Consider the following 19,887-nt stretch of genomic DNA (forward strand, 5'->3'; position numbering starts at 1 on the left):
TCTTATTTCAAGCAATCTGATAGCAAGGCGAAGTCCTTCATTTGGAATGGTAAGCATCCTAGATTAAATTTCAATAAGTTACATAGGCCGATTGACAAATGTGGGCTAGGCCTACCCAAGATTTTGTTTTATTACTATGCATTCAGTCTCAGACATTTGGCTCATTGGTCATTTCCACCTGAGAGAGCCCCTCCCTGGTTTTGTATTGAACAGGAAGTTCTTGCCCCTATTTTGCCATTGCAAAGCCTATCAAACTTATCGGAGAAGTTAAGTTACACCCCATTATCTCGCATTTGCACTCGGTATGGACATAAGTGTCCAGTGTGTTTAGTTTGAACATTTATTTAAATGTTGCCTCGAGCATATGGCTGTACCCCAAATTATGTATAAATAAGTCCCCTTTCTGTGGTCAGAGTGGATTGTGAGGGGGGTTACTATACTCTGTGACCGAGTTTTATGTGTGACGTATTGGGCACAGAAATTTCATTTTGCCCCAGACTCTGTATTTTGGGCAATGGGGTGGTCATCAATATGGGGGATAAACACATAAAAAATTGGGTTCTGACCAGTGTTATGATTGGCAGACAGCTTATTTTAAGGGGATGGAAGTCGGCTGGAGCGCCCTCATTTCCGGAGTGGTGTGCGGAGATAGGGAGGGTGGCAGCTTTCAAGGAGGTGTCATGTAGAATGCTGGAGATTTGGGATTTGTTTGATAGGAAATGGGGCAGTTATTTTGCATTTTTGTGGGACTCTTGGGGAGGGGCTGTGGAGAGAGAAGTATAGTTTTAATTATGTATGATTATTATATTTTCTTTGTGTGTGTGTGTGTGTGTGTGTGTGTGTGTGTGTGTGTGTGTGTGTGTATTCTTATATGTGACCATAGGGGTGTTCGTTGGGGGTAAGGGTTGGGTTGGTGACTGAGGAGGGGTAATAGTGGGGGGTAAATATTGATTCAATGTGTATATGTTTGGTTTTTCTTTGTTATATATCTACGAATCAATAAAAAAAAAATGTAATCGAGAGAAAGTCCTTCATAACTTTTAAATACTGCTCTGACCCTTCTTGAGATCAGGTATACAAGTTCATGACATACTGTCAAGTCTGTCCTCTTCCACTCCTGGAGGATGACCTCCTTGAGAATTCTGTTGTTTAATGGGGATTGATACTCAACTTGCACTCCACAGGTGCTCAAATAGGGTTGAGGTTGGGTGACATACTATCTTGTTTATCCATAGGAAAGCAGCAGTGGCTTTGGAAAAATGTTTAGGGTCATAAATAAGTGCCCGACAGTCCAGGGTGGGGAGAGAGGGTTGCATCTTCTCTTTTAAGATTTTGCTGAACAACTGTAAATTCATGATGCCATTGATGAAGTAAAATTCCCCCACACCTTCAGCACTCATAAATCCCCATATAAGAACTTTACCACCACTGTACATCACTGTGGGTACCATGCATTTCCCACTGTACTCCTGTGCGACACCATGCATTTTGGATTCCATCAGCTCCAAATGAGACTTATATATGAGACCAGCTTATAGATTCTCGGACGTCTGCACCTTTATCAGTATGGGCCTTGGCAAAGGCTAAACAAGCTTTTTAGTTATGCTTTGGCTTCAGCAATGCCTTCATGTGTGGATGACAACCATGCATTCCACTTCTTTGCAGAGTGTATCTTACTGTATGAGATGAAACAGTCACTCCAGTTTGGCTTCCCACAGCTTTTGCCAGCTCTGAGGCACGTGCTATGCGATTCTTAGCAAAAAATCGCTCATCATGAGGTGAAAGCTTACAGCAACAGTCTGAACATTTCAGGAATCTTGTCACAAGTCCATCCTTTTTGAATTTCTGTATCACTTTTGCTACTGTGTTTTGACTCAATAACTGGTACTTGCTTATACTCTTGTACCATTGTCCCCTTTTGTGCAATTAATTCATTTTCTTCATTTACTTGACAATTCTCTCCCATGTGGTCCATTTGTTGTCAGTATTGAGTATGAGAGTGATTTAATGGGATAAGTAAAACTTTTACACTTTAATCAGCTATGTCTATGATGGTTCAAAAGAATAATCTGCTGATCAATTTCCCTCAACTAGCACCAGAAACTATTTTATTAAGTTTTATATTATGACTTTCAGGAGGGTGTACTCATTTTTGCAACATAACCTTTTATCATTTTGATAAGAAAGTATTTTTTCTTTTTTAGTACTGACATGTTTCATTAGTATCTAATAAACCAGAGTTGCTTAAATGTTGCATTATACATCAACACCAAATATGTCTTATTTGGTTAGGTTTCAGAGAGGGTGTACTCATTTATGCTGTATATTGTGTGTGTCTATATACACTACCGGTCAAAAGTTTTGAAACACTTTACCGAAATGTTTCCCATGATCTTAAAAATCGTTTGATCTGAAGGCGTATGCTTAAATGTTTGAAATTAGTTTTGTAGACAAAAATATAATTGTGCCACCATATTAATTTAATTATAAATCTCAAATTTAATTAAAAAAAAAAGTTTTTGAAATTGATGACTTGGACCAAATAATAAAGAAAAGCAGCCAATAAAAGGCCAGCATATAGATGGGAACCCCTTCAATACTGTTTAAAAAGCATCCCAGAGTACATTTCTGCAAATTCTAGGCAAAGGGTGACTACTTTGAAGATGCTAAAATATAACACAGTTTTGGATTTTGTTTAGTCACAACATAATTGCCATAGTTCCATTTATGTTATTCCATAGTTTTAATGACTTTACTATTATTCTAAAATGTGAAAAAAAAAAAAAAAAAAAATATATATATATATATATATATATATATATATATATATATATATATATATATATATATAAAGAATGAGTGTTTCAAAACTTTTGACCGGTAGTGTATATGTGTGTGTGTGTGTGTGTGTGTATATATACACATACATATTGTACATACACACACATGCACATATATATAATAGTCTTATAATTTTATTTTAAAGTAACAAAAATTATGTCCATTATAGCTCAAGCCGGTATACGTTCTACCCATATGCATGCTCAGTGATAAAAGCGCACAAACAGTAAACCATTGGATGTGCTTGGATGAAGCTGGTGGGATGCTCCTACAGCCCGGAAAAGATTTGTCAAATGGTATTAGCATGTTGTGTACTGCACAACACCGCAATGGCACGGTGAGGTTCTTTACCTTATGGCAGTGCTCAAAGTGCACAAATTGTGTCACAGTACTGGCAATGATTCTAACACTTATAAGGTGCCGGTACGGTATTCTGTTTGCTAAACAGATAAATGCTCCTACACAAGCAGTGCTCAAAGCACACCTTCAGTTCATTCAACATGTACTGTGGTACACATTATAAAATCATTGTAAATTGTAATGCTGTTATGCGCTGATTTTTTTGGCCTTTTGCTAAAATAGCATCTTTCTCTACACATTTGCATCTGGTGCGGTTGTGCTGAAATTTCTTATATGGAGATGGTTTGGGTGTGTTTTATGCAAATTACTTACTTTGGGAAAGCGCTCCTTCATTTAGAATAATCCGGATTCATTATCATTAGAATGAGAGTAAGGACAAATTCATGTGCATCGCACTTGTGAATCTGGCAGAATTTCTTCATGAGAACTTTTCCTGTGCATATAAGTATATAAAATCCATGAAATTATTAGTGAATGAGACCCAATATTATTACAATGTGAAACCAAGCAGCTAGAAGTGGGAACTACAAAGTGATATGTGCATGTTTTTAAAAGCAGAAATGCATATGGGAGCACCACATGAAGAGTAAGGTGATTGAAGTAGGGGCCCATGAGACAGATCATCTAAAATGTAATTTATTAAACAGGGATTTGCTACCAAGATCTTACTCTTGGTAGGAAAGACCCTAACAAGTAATTTAATTTATTTGAAATAAAACTTAAAAAGTATGGCCAAGATCTATGCTATTTCTCATGATGGGCATGCAGGCATGTGTTTCCATGTCTGTCAAAACTGGTTTAAGAATGGTCTCCATTGGCACTATCACCATCATCCTCTCCTTCCTCCTGCTCACCCTCTTCTTCCTCATCATCTCTTCCTCCACTCTTGATCTGCACAAATAAAAAATGAAAAGTTAAATTGCATGACATTCGATACATCTTTGACACTGTTCTCACTCTTCCACTTACCTCCTCCTCCTCTAGCAAATCTCCCTCTTCCTCATAGTCGTTTATTTCCAGACTCTCATGATCCTTTCCGCTGGAGTTCTGTGGTGACACTTCCCCTGCTTTCACACTCTTTACCTCTGTGCAATTAATAAGAGACATAGTAACATAGATGGAGGGTCTGTGATTAAGAACACTGAGTGTGAGAACTTGTACTTAAAAAGTAGTGTATAATTTCTACTTCAATTGTTGATCCAAACGGTACTGCAAAAATGCCAGTTTTTAAACAGGTTGTCGGAGTGTATGTATGGGTTAACTAGCATGTTGCAAGAGAGAGAGAGAGAGAGAGAGAGAGATCAACAGGTCATTAATCTATTTCTGACCAAACTTTCCTTCTTTCTACCTGCCCTCTCCCACACTCTTAAGGGTGTTTTACATGGAACATGGTATCTGGGATGATACAATATCTGATTCACAGCTCTCTGTGGCCATTACCAATAACAGTCAATTTAACTTTTAGTCTTAACTCTTTAAATGAAGCTGCTAGCTAATAAAAACTAAACTACTCTTTCGAACCAGTAGGTACTACTGCGACAAACGTTTGTCACAGCTGTCATCTGTCACACTTCTATTTCATAATTTGTTAAACGTGATCGTAATAATCATAATGGGAATAGGTAAAACATCATACAGATCAAATAAAATCAAAATCAAATCACTTTTATTGTCACACAACCATATACACGAGTGCAATAGTGTGTGAATTCTTGGGTGCAGTTCCGAGCAACATAGTAGTCATAGTAGTGTTAATTTACAATAAACATCAGATTTACAACACAATTTAAAATCTAATATACACATAATTACACACAACACAATATACAAATAATAACATACAATGTACAGTATACAATACACACAATATAGAATACACATTATACAATAAAAAAAGTATATATAGAATGTACAGTAGGTTGTATTGTACTGTATTGACATTCAGGCTGTCGGTTGATAGTAAGTTGTTAAGAGAGAATATAATATAATAATAATATAATTTATGACAGTCCGGTGTGAGATATAAGAGTAATAAAGTGCAGTGCTGATGTATTTGATAGTGGGAGATCAAGAGTTCAAAAGTCTGATTGCTTGGGGGAAGAAGCTTTCATGTAGTCGGCCGGTGCGGGTCCTGATGCTGCGATACCGCCTGCCTGATGACAGCAGTGAGAACAGCCCATGGCTCGGGTGGCTGGAGTCTCTGATGAACCTCCGAGCTTTTTTCACACACCACCTGGTATATATGTCCTGGAGGGATTAAAGCTCACCTCCGATGATGTGTCTGGCAGTTCACACCACCCTTTGCAGGGCTTTGCAGTTGTGGGCTGTGCTATTGCCGTACCAGGCGGAGATGCAGCCAGTCAGGATGCTCTCTACAGTGCAGGTGTAGAACCATGTGAGGATGTGGCGGTTCATTCCAAACTTCCTCAGCCGTCTCAGGAAGAAGAGGTGCTGATGAGCCTTCTTCACAACGGCTTCAGTGTGGATGGACCATGTTAGTTCCTCAGTGATGTGGACACCCAGTAACTTGAAGCTGCTGACTCTCTCCACTGGTGCTCCACTGATGGTGATGGGACTGTGTTCTCTATCTCTTCTCCTGAAGTCCACCACAAGCTCTTTTGTCTTACTGACATTGAGGGAGAGGTTGTGCTCCTGACACCAGTGTGTCAGAGTGTGCACCTCCTCTCTGTAGGCTGTTTCATCATTGTCAGTGATCAGACATACCACTGTTGTATCATCAGCAAACTTAATGATGGCATTGGAGCTGTGTGTTGCCACACAGTCATGTGTGTACAGGGAATACATCAGGCAGTCGTGTCATGTGGAATTGTTTCAACTAGTAAAATACAAGCACATTTGTTTCACACACAAACTGTAGTGAGTGTTTGTGTGTAAAACGCCTCAAACGCCGCAACATACAGTGTTTTTAACCAAGTTAGCATGGCACGTCACAGTATTTTCAAGATCTTTCCACTGTGTAGAAACCCTGAGACACAACAAAAAGTTTTTATTTTTTTTTGCCAGGTTAACATCTCATGTTGCTCGCTTTTTACTTAATGAAACATTTTGTAATTTGTAAATATCCATGTGCATGGCGTGTGTATGTATCAGTGGACAGTGCTTCACGTGAGAGGATTTTTTTGGCATTGAAAATGACAATACATTTCAGCAAATTCAATGACATTCATCTTGCATATGGTGCTTCATAAGCGCTAAATATGCTTCTCATCTGACATGTGCATCTGTGTTTTACTTGTGTCATGCACGTTTTCTGTAGTGCTCGCATTGTCTCCTTCCTGACTAACCAAGCTTAAAGACGTGTTAATGTGCGTGTGACATGCATGTGGAGAACGTACATCCGTCTCAACGATTTGACTAACTAAGCTGTGTTTGACTTCATGCAGTGCTGCGCAGACCAATCTGCACCAAACTTTAAGCAGAGCATGTTGGTTAGAAATTTTGTCTGACTTGAGACGGTGCCACCAGCGCGTCACCGTGATGTATGCCATCAAACACCAGCGAAAGATATTCTAGAGCAGCCATCTGACGCAGCCTCTGCAGTCAAAACATGACAATGGTGGCATGTGATTCAAGGGCTGTGTTCGCAATGGCATACCACACATACTACTCTTACTACTTTTAATAAGCCAGTCTATGGCAGAAATAAGAGTAGTATGGTAGTATGCCATTACCAAGGTGTTTATTCTGACACCTCCAATTCGGCAAAAACTCACAAATCCATGTTCTTATAACAGTACATCATGTTTACATAATTTTATATTATGTTTGTCATAGTAATATCAGAGACTATTTAGCAGAGACGGCTCACTTCTATTAAAATGAACTGGAGAAATTAGCACACTCAACGGTCAATGGATGTAGAAGTCCCGATTTACAGGTAAAAGAGCCAATCACCTTTTGGATACAGACATCGCCTGTCAATCACCAAAAGAATGCGCATGAACACACATATTCAAAATTATGAGAATAAAGTCATAGCATTATAAGATTAAAGTAGAAATATTTTGATAAGTCAAAATTATGAGAATGAAGTTGTAGTATTATGTGAATAAAGAAATAATATTTTGAGAATAAAGTCAAAATTACTAGAATAAAGTCATAGTATTATGAGAATCAAAGTAATGTGGTCGACAACAGCAAAGTGGAGCATCTGGGTCGATGAACTAAATTAGCTCAACAGGAGGCCTTGTAGCTGCCAGGAACCATATCAAGAATACACCAAGGATCAAAAGGTAGGCTTTGTACTATTTTTTAAAACAAATTTTGTCAATGTTACCACATTTGGGTGAATGCAGTTTGATGGCATTACATAGGCTACCATGGCGTTGCTACTGAACCTTGCCTGTAGGACGGACTTTTATGCTAGCAATCACGTAGGTGTAGGCTACCTTAACTGGTCTCATTAAACAACACATTAAACACCACTACGATGGCATCAGGGTAAGTGAATTATGAGACAATTTTCATTTTTGCATTTTAACATGAAAATAATGCGGAAACTGACAAGGTATGAAACCTTGATGAGGCGCCGAAAGTAATTAATTACTGCCTTTAATTAAAGAAATTTAATCTGACATTGTATGTGGTTACACCCCCCTCAGTTATACTATTGTACTGTGTCCAAACTGATCTGCGTCTCACTAGTGTGTCGCACATGCATGATTCGGTCTGCGCTGTTTGGTAAATGTGCCGAGTCCATGGATGCTCAGGAGCTTGAACATTCATGGGAAAGCACGACGTAAAATATATAAATGCAAATAAATTACAGTAATTTATGCACAGTCAACACTTTATATATATATAGGCGATAGGTCTGATGTCATATATTGTTTCATGGGTCGTTGTTCATTTCCTGTGGTGCTGAATGTGTGCGCAACATGTGACAAAAAAAGTTTGAAATGGTGAGCTCTCACAAAAAAAGCAAAAAACATTCCTGAATGGTGCTAAAGTTCTTCCTTGTTATAGTATTTTTTATAAAAATGGTGCAAGTTACTATGGTCTTCCAATGCCAGTGTCTTTTTTATTCATGTTAAATGGTTTCTTTATAATGGCAATAACATTAATGTACACAAATAATGACATTAATTATACACACACACACCTTAAAGTAATTTGAAAATAAAATATAGTTTCCATCACAAAAGTCGGGGTTTTGTAAAAATCTATGTTATTTCATTAGTTTGCATTCAGTCAGACCATTCAGTTGCTTTTATTAATAACTTGTATTGTATTATGTTCTCTTTACAGGTACAGTAAAGAAAAATTCCAAAACAAGGAAATTACGGGATAGAGGGGAAAAGGGAATGTTGCACAATGACCACGACAAGCTCCTAATAGATAGAAGGAGAAAATAACCATCAACCTCTGGGCCTCATTTCCCAATCACTATTGATCTTAGCGGTTAAGAGCGATTTCCAAGAGTGATTTTACAAAAGTAAAATTGAGCCGAATTGAGCCATCCCGTTTAAGCACGCAAAATGCTCAAGTGTTCCGTATTTGTATGACGAAAAGTTGGCAACCCTACCTGCCAATGACAAGCATATATTGAATATGATGTTCACCATGGTGCCTTATACAAAATAAGGAGGTGGGAGCTACGCAAACAGAGGTCTGCTCTTTGCCACTCCAAAGAGACTACTTTGGCAATAAACAATAAAATTTGTTGTCTGCAACAACTTTCAATTTATGTATTCTTTCATTTATATACATTAACTGTTATTTTTAATTGTTGATTAAAATAAAAAATAAATAAAAAAGACAAAAGTATCCTGATATTAAAGTCTCATTGTATACTGCATTAAGTGTAAGCACCTCAACATTACCTGTATTAAATTAAGTGTACTAAGTGTAATTTTGCGATTTTCTGTCTCCCTACAATGTTCTTAGTGCTGTACGATTATTCCAGAGCACTCGTAAATCTACGAGCATTTTCAAGAATTACTTGCGTTATGAAGGCTTTTTGAAATGGCTGCAAAACTAAGATGAATCGTAAGATGGATTCTGTGATCTACTTAGGCTTACAATGCTTTTGGGAAACAATGCCCACTGTAATTGTCCTGTGTTTAGTAATGTAACAACATTGAAGAAGATGTGCTGCCCTAATTTAGAAGCACTCTTCCTCAACTGTAAGCCTTTCTACTTGCCGCGGGAGTTTTCCTCGTTTATTCTCATGAGTGTTTACATTCCTTCACAAGCATGCATGAACGCAAAACTGCAGCAGCTGGCTGAACACATCACAGACATGGAGCAACAACACCCGGACTCACTTATTATTATTCTTGGGGATTTTAACAAAGCAAACCTCACACGTGAACTGCCCAAATACAAACAGCACATTACATGCCCAACCAGAGACAGAAATATACTGGATCACTGTTACACCACATTAAAGAATGCAGCTTTGGGTCTCTTCGATCACTATCTGGTTCATCTTCTTCCAACCTACAGGTTGAAACTAAAATCACCTAAACCTGTAGTTAAGACTGTAAAGAAATGGACCAATGAAGCAGAGCTAGCACTACAAGCCTGTTTTGACTGGACTGACTGGAGTGTTTTTGAAGCTGCAGCCTGGGCATGCTCACAGATACTGTGACATCATATATCAGTTTATCCAACTTATTTAGCATACAGCAATGACAAAATATGGTTTACAGAAAAACTCAGGCAGCTTTGTCAGGCCAAAGAGGATGCTTACAGAAGTTGGGATAAAATATTGTTTAATCAGGCCAAACACACACTGAAAAAGGAGATTAGAGTGGCTACAAGAAGCTTTTTACTCCACTAGTCAAGTGAAGTCATTTTTATTTGTATAGTGCCTTTCACAACACACATCGTTTCAAAGCAGCTTTACAGAAGATCAGGCATTAACAGAAGATAAAACTGTAATATCTATAATGTCTTAAAGTCATCATTGTGTAGTTTGATAAAATACGATTGTGTACTGTTTAAAAATATGTAATTAAATAATAATTGTATTTATAACCCCAGTGAGCAAGCCGAAGGCGACTGTGGCAAGGAACACAAAACTCCATAAGATGTTGGTTAATGGAGAAAAATAACCTTGGGAGAAACCAGACTCACTGTGGGGGCCAGTTCCCCTCTGGCTAACATCATGAATATAATGCCAATATTACTTATGTATAGTGTAAGTCATGGTTTAAAATTATTAAACTAAGTAAGTGTTAAGGGTCAGTGTTTAAAACAAAGATTTTGTAAGAACTGTAAGATTAATGACTAATGTCTTTGAAGTTCATCCTGGATTAACTGTAGAAGTTCACATAGATACAATTGTCCTTGTTAGTTGGCTGATGAAGGGTTTTGTTGGCAATTAAATGATAGTCTATATATTCCATTTCAAGAGTGTAGTCCATAATTAGACCGAGGTGATGTAGGCAGAGATCAGTTAGGTGCATCGCAGTTCAACCTGACCGGTAATTTCGGTGAGGTCTATCCTAAATCCAAGGTTCAGGCAATGGCATATGAAGTATCCCATGTCTTATGGTTGGAGTTGGCATCAGTTCATCCTCTGAAGTCCAACGTAACAGACTGAAGTGATGTTTGGCTGGCACCGGCTGCTATTAGTCATCATCACACAGCGACACGTAGCAGTGGAGTCCAACACCAAGCAGGAACGGAGCTGGATATGGCCAGTTCTGGTGACCTCAGGATAGGAGCCCCGAGGTTGAGACAGGGAAACAAATAAAATAATATTAGCATAGATGCCATTCAATTTATTGCAGAGCTATAGATCATGATCATTGTTTCTGGTTCCGGCAGACCTAACTAAAGCAGCCTAATTGTGAGTTGAAGGATAAATTAGGTGTATGCCTGGCTAAATAGATAAGTCTTTAGTCTAGACTTAAACTGAGTGAGTGTGTCTGCTTCTTGAACAGTGTTAGGGAGACTATTCCATAGTTTAGGAGCCAAATATGAAAAGGATCTACCTCCTTTTGTGAATTTTTATATTCTAGGAACTATTAACAGGCCAGAATTTTGCGATCATAATGAACGTGATGGAATATAGCATGGCAGAAGGTCACTTAAGTATTGCGGAGATAGACCATTCAAAGCTTTGTATGTAGTTAACAGAATTTTAAAATTACTACGAAATTTAACAGGTAGCCAATGTAATGATGATAAAATGGGGCTAATATGATCATATTTCTTGGTTCTAGTCAGCACTCTGGCTGCTGCATTTTAAACCAATTGAAGTTTATTTATTGATCTTGCTGGACATCCTCCCAGTAATGCATTACAATAATATAGTCTTGAGGTCATGAACGCATGAATTAGTTTTTCGGCATCAGCAACAGAGAGCATGAGTCGTAATTTAGCAATATTTCTTAGGTGGAAGAATGCTGTTCTACAAACATTTGTAATTTGATTTTCAAAGGATAGATTGGTATCAAATATAACACCTAAGTTCTTCGCTGTTGATGATGATGTAACTACATCCATTGAGAGTCAAATTATTTATTAGCGGCTTATTTTTAGAGGTTTTTGGTCCAATAATTAGTACCTCTGTTTTGTCGGAATTGAGTAGAAGGAAATTTCTGGCCATCCAGTCTTTTATTTCATTGATACACTCTGCTAATTTGGAGAATTGTGAAATCTCATCAGGTTTTGAAGAAATATAAAGTTGGGTATCGCCGGCATAACAGTGGAAACTTATTACACGATTCCTGATAATATCTCCCAGGGGAAGCATATACAAGAAGAAAAGCAAAGGCCCTAAAACTGATCCCTGTGGCACTCCATACTTTTGTTTGGTTTGACAATTCTGCATTTACATAGACAAAGTGGTAGCGGTCTGCTAAATAGGACTTAAACCATGCTAATGCAACTCCACATATACCAACATATATCTCCAGCCAATTCAAGAGTATGTTGTGATCTATCATGTCGAATGCAGCACTAAGATCTAAAAGCACTAGAAGTGAAATGCAGCTGCGATCAGATGATAAGAGCAAGTCATTTGTAACTCTGATAAGTGCAGTCTCTGTACTGTACTAGCCTAAATCCTGACTGAAATTATTCATATATACTATTTCTCTGTAGAAATGAACATATTTGGGAGGATACTGCCTTTCTAGTATTTTCGACATAAACGGGAGATTTGAAATCAGTCTATAATTAGCCAGTTCTCCAGGATCAAGATGTGGCTTCTTAATAAGCGGTTTGATAACTGCCATTTTAAAGTTTCTTGGGACATGTCCTAAGGATAGTGGTGAGTTAATAATATTAAGAAGAGGTTCTGAGATTACTGGGAATACTTCTTTTAAGAGCTTGGTTGGTATTGGATCTAACAAACATGTTGTGGCTTTTGATGTTTCAATAAGTTTTGTTAGCTCTTCATGACCTATGACAGCGAAGGATTATTTCTGATTATTTCAATTTTATCAGTAAAGAAATTCATGAAGTCATTACTATTGTGCTGTGACGGAATATCTGGTTCAGTCGATGCTTTATTCCTAACCAATTTAACCACAGTACTGAATAAACACCTAGGATTGTTGTGGTTATTTTCTATGAGTTTGCTCAAATATGCTGACCTGGCAGCTTTTAGTGCCTATAGCTGGCTACACTTATGTCTGTAGCTACAAACACTATCCTTCCATGCACTCTAATACCTCTAATTTTGTACTCTTCCACTTGCACTCCATTTTCCAAGCAGCTCTCTTGAGAGCATGAGTGTGATCATTGTACAATGGTGCAGGGATTTTTCCTTTAATTTTCTTTAATTGAAGGGGGGCGACACTATCAAGAGTGCTAGAGATGACTATATTTATATTTTCTGTTATTTCATCAAGTTCTTCTAGGTTTTGAGGTTTACTGAGTGTATGAGATAGATCTGGAAGAATATTAGTGAAGCTATCTTTAGTGGTCGAAAGAATAGTTCTACCTGAACGATAGCATGGTGTAGATTGAGAAACATTAGCTGATCGCAGCATACAAGAGACGGGGTAATGATCTGAGATGTCATCGCTCTGCGGCAGAATTTCTATATTATCAACATCAACTCCATATGACAGAATTAAATCTAGCGTATGATTATGGCGATGAGTTGGTCCTGTTACATTTTGTCTGACTCCAAGAGAGTTGAGAATATCGATAAATGCTAATCCCAATGTGTCATTTTCATTATCTATGTGAATGTTGAAGTCACCAACAATTAAAGCTCTATTTACAGTGACTACAAGATCTGATAAAAAATTTGCAAATTCACCAAGGAAATCAGAATAAGGCCCAGGTGATCTATATACTGTAGCAAGGGTAAAAGACAACAGAGTTTTTTTATTTATATCTATATCTGACGGTGTCACATTAAGCATTATTAGTTCAAAAGACTTAAATTTATATCCTATCCTCTGAGTAACACCAAAAACTTCACTGTAAATTGTAGCAACATCTCCTCCTCAACCCTTCAGATGAGGCTCATGTTTATAACAATAACCTGGGGGAGAAGATTCATTTAAACTAATATATTCATCCGGTTTAAGCCAGGTTTCAGTCAACAGAGCATATCCAAACAATGATCTGTAATAATTTCATTAACAATTAGTGCTTTGGTAGAAAGAGATCTAATGTTTAGTAGCTCTATCTTTATATGGTGTTTATCTTTAATTTGTTTGTTTTGTTCAAGTTTGACCTTAATCAAATTTTTTTCTAAATGATTTAATGAGGGTTTTGTGTTTGGTAGTTCGGGGAACAGACAGTCTCTATATGATATCTAGGTGATACAGTCTCTATGTGTTGTAGTTTATGTGACCTGTGTGACTTCTCAAGGCAGCTAGCAGACGTTCGGATTAGCCAGTTTGTCTGCTTCCTGACCTGGGCCCCAGTTAGTCAAATACTATCATTATTAAGACTATGAGCCAAATTACTAGAGAGGAGAGCGGCACCTTCCCTGGGGGGATGGAGTCCATCTCTCTTTAGCAGGTCAGGTCTACCACAAAAACTCTTCCAATTATCTATGAATCCTATTCTATTCTCCAGACACCACTCAGACAACCCGCCATTCAGTGACACTAATCTACTATAAACCTCATCACCACAACGAGCAGGGAGGGGGCCAGAGCATATTACAGTGTCTGACATCATTTTTGAAAATTGACACACTTCTTTAACATTATCTCTAGTGACTTCCGACTGGCGAAGCCGGACATCATTAGTGTTGACATGAATAACAATTTTAGAAAATCTACATTTAGCATTAGCCAGCACTTGTAAATTTGATTTGATGTCAGATGCTCTGGCACCCGAAATGCATTTAACAGTAGTGGCTGGAGTCTCTATTTCCATGTTCCTTACAATAGAATCACCAATAACAAGGGCTCTTTCAACATGATTCTCAGTGGGTGCATCACTGAGTGGGGAGAATCGATTGGAAACCCTAACAGGAATGGGAGAGTGGTGTCGCTTTACTGAGCGAGTATGCCGCCGAGACGTCACCCAAACGCCCTGCTGCAGGGCTCTACAGCCGGAACCAAAGTGTGTGTGTTGCTCTCTGTACTGCCCGCATCCGAATCAATATCTACCAGCTTCTCTTTCTCACTGACCTCCATTAGCGTTCGGATGCGTGCCTCTAACTCATGAACCTTCTCCGTCAGCCTGACTAATTCCTTACATTTATCACATGTGTATCCCTCACTGCTGACGGAAGAGGCTATTGTAAACATGTGACATGCAATGCAGGAAGAAATAACATGAGCGGATGCCATGACTTACTGCAGTTGTTTGTTGTTGTTGGTTGTTCTTGAGTGGTGAGGGTTTGAGATCGATGTGAATCCCTCAAACAATTGTTTGTTGTTATGGTTGTTCTTGATAAACGGTGCTTTGAGATGGATACGATAATCTGTGTAACACAGAGGAGAAAAAAACGGGTGCGCGCTGTAAAATGCACGCAGCTGAATCGCGATAAGAGAATAATGTGGGGGGAAAACCCGATGTAAGCTGAAAAATGGCAGATGTTAAAGATTAAAGTCTAAAAACAGATAGATAAACGATGCTAAAAAAGCTAGCAGGCTACAAACACAGACTCGAGCTAGACGCCAACAGCAACAGGTAAAATACACACAGATGAAACAGTAGAAAAGCGGAAAAACCCGAAACACATGGTAAAATGATAAAGGATAAAAAGACAAACGTATGAGAATAAGAATAAGCAATGCTAAGCAGGCTACAAACACTTGTGCAGCATGCAGTCAGGAACAGGAACAGGAACAGGAACAGGAAGTCCTGTTCCTTTTGTACATTTGTACATTTGTCTGACAGCTTTAGTTTCTAGTAACTTTTCAGATTACAATTTTTCATACCCTTCCTGTCCAGTGAAAACAATGTATCTCTAAATTTGGTGAATTAGAATTTTTCTGATAAACTGAAGGATTAAGTGTTCCTTTATGGGTTGAGAACATTCTCCTTCTTTTTAATATATATAAACTAAATAAAAAAAAACTTTAAAAAAAACAAAACTCTTGGATTACCTGGAAAATGCATCGTCACAAAGCTGAAAATAAGTTTTTCTGAGCATATCTCTAAAGAGATGCATGGTTGTCACAGGACAGCAACGCTACAAACATATGATGATCTTATAGAATATGATGCATTGCTGTATATTATATTTCCCAACAGTATATAGTTAAAATGAGCTCAGCCTTAAACATCAACACAATAAAATGCAACATACACATTAATGCAGCAGAAATATTAATCCACAAACATCATATATAATAGTAAAACTCTGACAGGAAACATTTTTCTGCAGAATAAGTACTTTTTATACTTTAAGTAAATTTTGCTGATAATACTTATATACTTTTAATTAAGTAAGGTTTTGAATGCAGGACTTTTACTTGTAGTGGAGTATTTTCACAGTGTGGTATTTTACTAAACCTTCTGGGGTCAACGGACGCGCCGGCGTGTCCTGCTGGATTTTTTCCTCATAAAAGCGGAAACAACTTAAAATACTCTGTCATTTTTGGGCATACAGATAAGTGTAAGACATCATTAGAGACTATAAAGGGTCTACTTTTATTTGTGTACATTCACAATAACAACAAAACCTTGTGTTTTTGTAAAATAAAGAAAATAAACAGGGTGCGCAAGTCAGGCATCAGAAGACTTCAAAGGATTGTCCGGACTGCTGAACGGATTATTGGTTCTCATCTTCACACCCTCCAAGAACTGTACACCTCCAGAGTGAGGAAAAGGGCAGGAAAAATCACTTTGGCCCCATTCACCCAGCACACTACCTTTTTGAACTGTTGCCCTCTGGCCGGCTCTACAGAGCACAGAGCACAAGAACAGTTTCTTCCCTCAGGCCATTCACATTATAAACAGTTAAAACTGCCCCCAATACTTCATTGTGGCAAAACAAATGGTTTAAATTACTTATATATGTATACATTTGCTAAGTATAAAATCAGTTCAATTAAAGGGGTCATGACATAAGGAATCAAATTATCCTTGATCTTTTGACATATAAAAGTTCACTGTAATATAAAAACATACTGTAAGTTTCAGAACTGAAAACGTCCTCCTTAATAGAAAAAGAGCATTTATTTAAACCAGGCTCCAGAAACAGGCCGTTTGGAATTTGTGGAACATGTGACGTCACAAGGACCAAATACATTTGCATATGACTGCCTCTGCAGCAAGACATCAGTCACAGGTGAAAAGGAAAGACATGGGCCTGTCATGGGAGATTCATCTACAGCAAAGGGGACACAGGACACCTTCATGTCCTATCTGGATTTAAATGTTTTTGTATACTAGATGAACAGCTTTGACCTCTTTTAAAAAATGCAATGTCAGGTTATAACTCTAAAAAGGAGACCTCCATTCTATTTCATTCAGCTGCTCTGTGTCTTGCTGTTTTGAAGGCAACCTGGACCATTTTTGCACTCATCTGTGCTATATTTAATTGTTGATCTTTTGTAAACATGCACTATATGGATATCTTTGATAATTCTTCTGTGTTTCCGATGATGTGTGCCGCATTTTAAGAACGGTACAAGCGCAAATTTTAAGCCCCGTACACACATGCAGCAACTTCCAGTAACAAAGCAACACAATCCCATTCATTTTCAATGAGGGCATGGTCAGCGACATGACAAAGTTGAGAAAAGTTGAACTTTATGCAAATGAGAAGCGACTTTCGGGAGCAGCAACCAATAGGAGTGAAGATGGTGTTCACTGGAGCTCATGTCACCAGTCTCCTTTGTGGTAATCGAGTAGGCAAGACAGAGGAGAAATTAAAGTTTCTGGGGGCGATTTCACTGTTCTATATGATTTGTCTGTAACCACATACATGGATATAATAAAAAATGATGCGTGGAAAGGAAAATGTCGGCAGTCTGAGTGAGTCTGATTTGTACATTGATAGGTCGTTGTTAATGATCTGATGCAATGAGCACTGCTGCAGTTCATATTGAAACACTCTCCCCTACAGAATGTTAATTTTTAGGGACAAGATAACTGATTATTTGTCAAATTAGAATGAAGTTTTAGAAATATTTGGCTGTTTCTCCAAATTATTGGAGTTGTAGATTTTGTACACAGAGATCGCTAATCTGGTTAATGATCAAAAGCATTGAGCACTGTTGTAGTTTATGTAACAACACTCTCCACAGCAGAATGTATTTTTTTAGTGACAAGGAAACAAATTAGAATTATATCTTGGTTTTACCGGCAATAAATCTTATTTGTGATCACAATTTTTAAAGATATGGCCAGACTTGTAGTCCACCAATAACGTTAGAGTGACAGCTGTAGGAACAACCAGGAGTGACTTCACAGTACAGAGACTAGCGACATCAAGCAATAAAGTTGCTGCATGTGTGTACGGGGCTATGAAAACGTGTCTCATTCTGCTGCTGACTTGGAGAAAACCATGCCGTTCTGTGTGTAAACAAACACGCAAGATGTGAGATGTCGCTCCTGTGAAGACCAGCATCTCTGCTTTGGCCTGTTGAAGCACCCAAAATCGCCTTGGATTGTATTACGTTTGCGTACGATATTTTCCTGAAATAAAGTCACGCCTGAATATAAGTTGCACCTGGTCAAAATCACGTTGTTGAGAGAAAAAAAAAAAAAAAACAGATAAGTTGCATCTGTGTATAAGTCGCACTGACAGAGGTTGAAGAGAACACAGGAGCAGCCACCTGACTTGCATCAGCCATTGAGCAGCAAGTAAACATTCCCTCTGTGCAGATTCCCTCAGGATTTACGCATCGTATTACATGTTTTCGGGCTTATTTTAATCAAGAGAATCTGCTTTAAGTAATCATCTATAATAGTTTTTCATATAATGTTTGTGTTTCATGAAAAATACACAACAAATCTATTTATAACCAATGTAACTCTATGCTGTATACAAATAAACAGCTTTTAGTCTGCGAGTAACACAATATGCCTGTTGTATTCTATTCATTTATTTATGTTAGCATCTGTCTATCTGTGCATATTTCTGATATTTTAAACCTTGTTTGCTGTACACTAACTATCCGGTTCACTGACTGAATGTTTTTACTACAAATGTGATGAAATGTCATTTTATGTGCATGAGAGGAGTTACGTTTGACAGTGGGCCAAATACTCTGAATAGGGAACTTTAAAACGCTACTACCATCTCTATGACTGATGTTTTCATCTGTTTGAGTGTAAGCATATGTGTTTTGGTGCACGTTTAACCGGCTGAAATCAGTTATGACTAAATTATGTATATATGTCGCTTTAGACTATAAGTCACATGACCTTTCAGAAGGTGAAAAAAACTGTGACTTACATTCGGTAAAATACGGTATTCAGAACATTTCAGCATGGATTGTATGTTTTCGGCTCATACCAGCTTGTGAACCAGTCACAATATGATTCAAGCTTTACAAAGGAACTGCTATTGAAAGATATGGCAGTTAAACACAACCAGACCTGTGAGTACAAAATTTCATTCACGAATGTTTCAGATGTCATGACTGTTTGACAGTTGCTTTGCTTGAGTGAACATTTTGATACATTTGGATGAAATGTGTTGGGTGTACGTTATCCGTTAACCCTGAAATGTAATTTTATAAATTATAATATGAAGCTTGTTCATTTTCTTTTGACTGAATTTAGAATATAACTGTATTTGAAGAGCTGCACCAAGTTAACCAATCAGAACAGTGGGCGTTTACATTGAAGTCTTAAAGGGCCAGATAGCTTAAAACCGAGTGTTTCAGACAGAGGGCCAGAGGCAGCATGGAAAATTATTTTATATTACTAAATTATGACTGTATGACTGGTGCAAAAAAACTTTACTGACATTATTAAGTGGACCTCAGGGAAGATAATAAAATTATATATATACACCGGCGGCCAAAGGTTTGGAATAATGTACAGATTTTTCTCTTATGGAAAGAAATTGATACTTTAATTCACCAAAGTGGCATTCAACTGATCACAATGTATAGTGAGGACATTAATAACGTAAAAAAATTACTATTACAATTTGAAAAAAAAATGTTCAGAACTTCTTCAACTACTTCAAAGAGTTCTCATCAAAAATCCTCCACGTGCAGCAATTGACAGCTTTGAAGATCTTTGGTATTCCAGCTGTCAGGTGACATTTCACCCCACACTTCCTGTAGCACTTGCCATAGATGTGGCTGTCTTGTCGGGCACTTCTCA

General features: G+C 37.8%; 1 protein-coding gene across 2 annotated transcripts in view; it reads right to left on the minus strand.

Moving 5' to 3' along the window:
* Positions 1-3,824: 3,824 nt before the first annotated feature.
* LOC127449048 (heterogeneous nuclear ribonucleoprotein C-like) overlaps positions 3,825-19,887 on the minus strand; it is a 102,636-nt gene continuing 86,573 nt past the window's right edge. Inside the window, exons 8-9 of one of the 2 annotated variants that reach the window (XM_051712148.1) lie at positions 4,171-4,286; positions 3,825-4,092 (exon numbers count right to left, since the gene is read on the minus strand). In XM_051712148.1, coding sequence (XP_051568108.1) covers positions 4,000-4,092; positions 4,171-4,286 — 209 coding nt within the window. In that variant the 3' untranslated portion in view covers positions 3,825-3,999. Of the gene's footprint in view, positions 4,093-4,170; positions 4,287-9,988; positions 15,077-19,887 lie in introns of those variants that run through there. The other variant, XM_051712156.1, reaches the window with a different exon arrangement.

Source organism: Myxocyprinus asiaticus, chromosome 1 (genome assembly GCF_019703515.2).
Source record: "Myxocyprinus asiaticus isolate MX2 ecotype Aquarium Trade chromosome 1, UBuf_Myxa_2, whole genome shotgun sequence".
In the NCBI taxonomy this organism is placed as follows: domain Eukaryota; kingdom Metazoa; phylum Chordata; class Actinopteri; order Cypriniformes; family Catostomidae; genus Myxocyprinus; species Myxocyprinus asiaticus.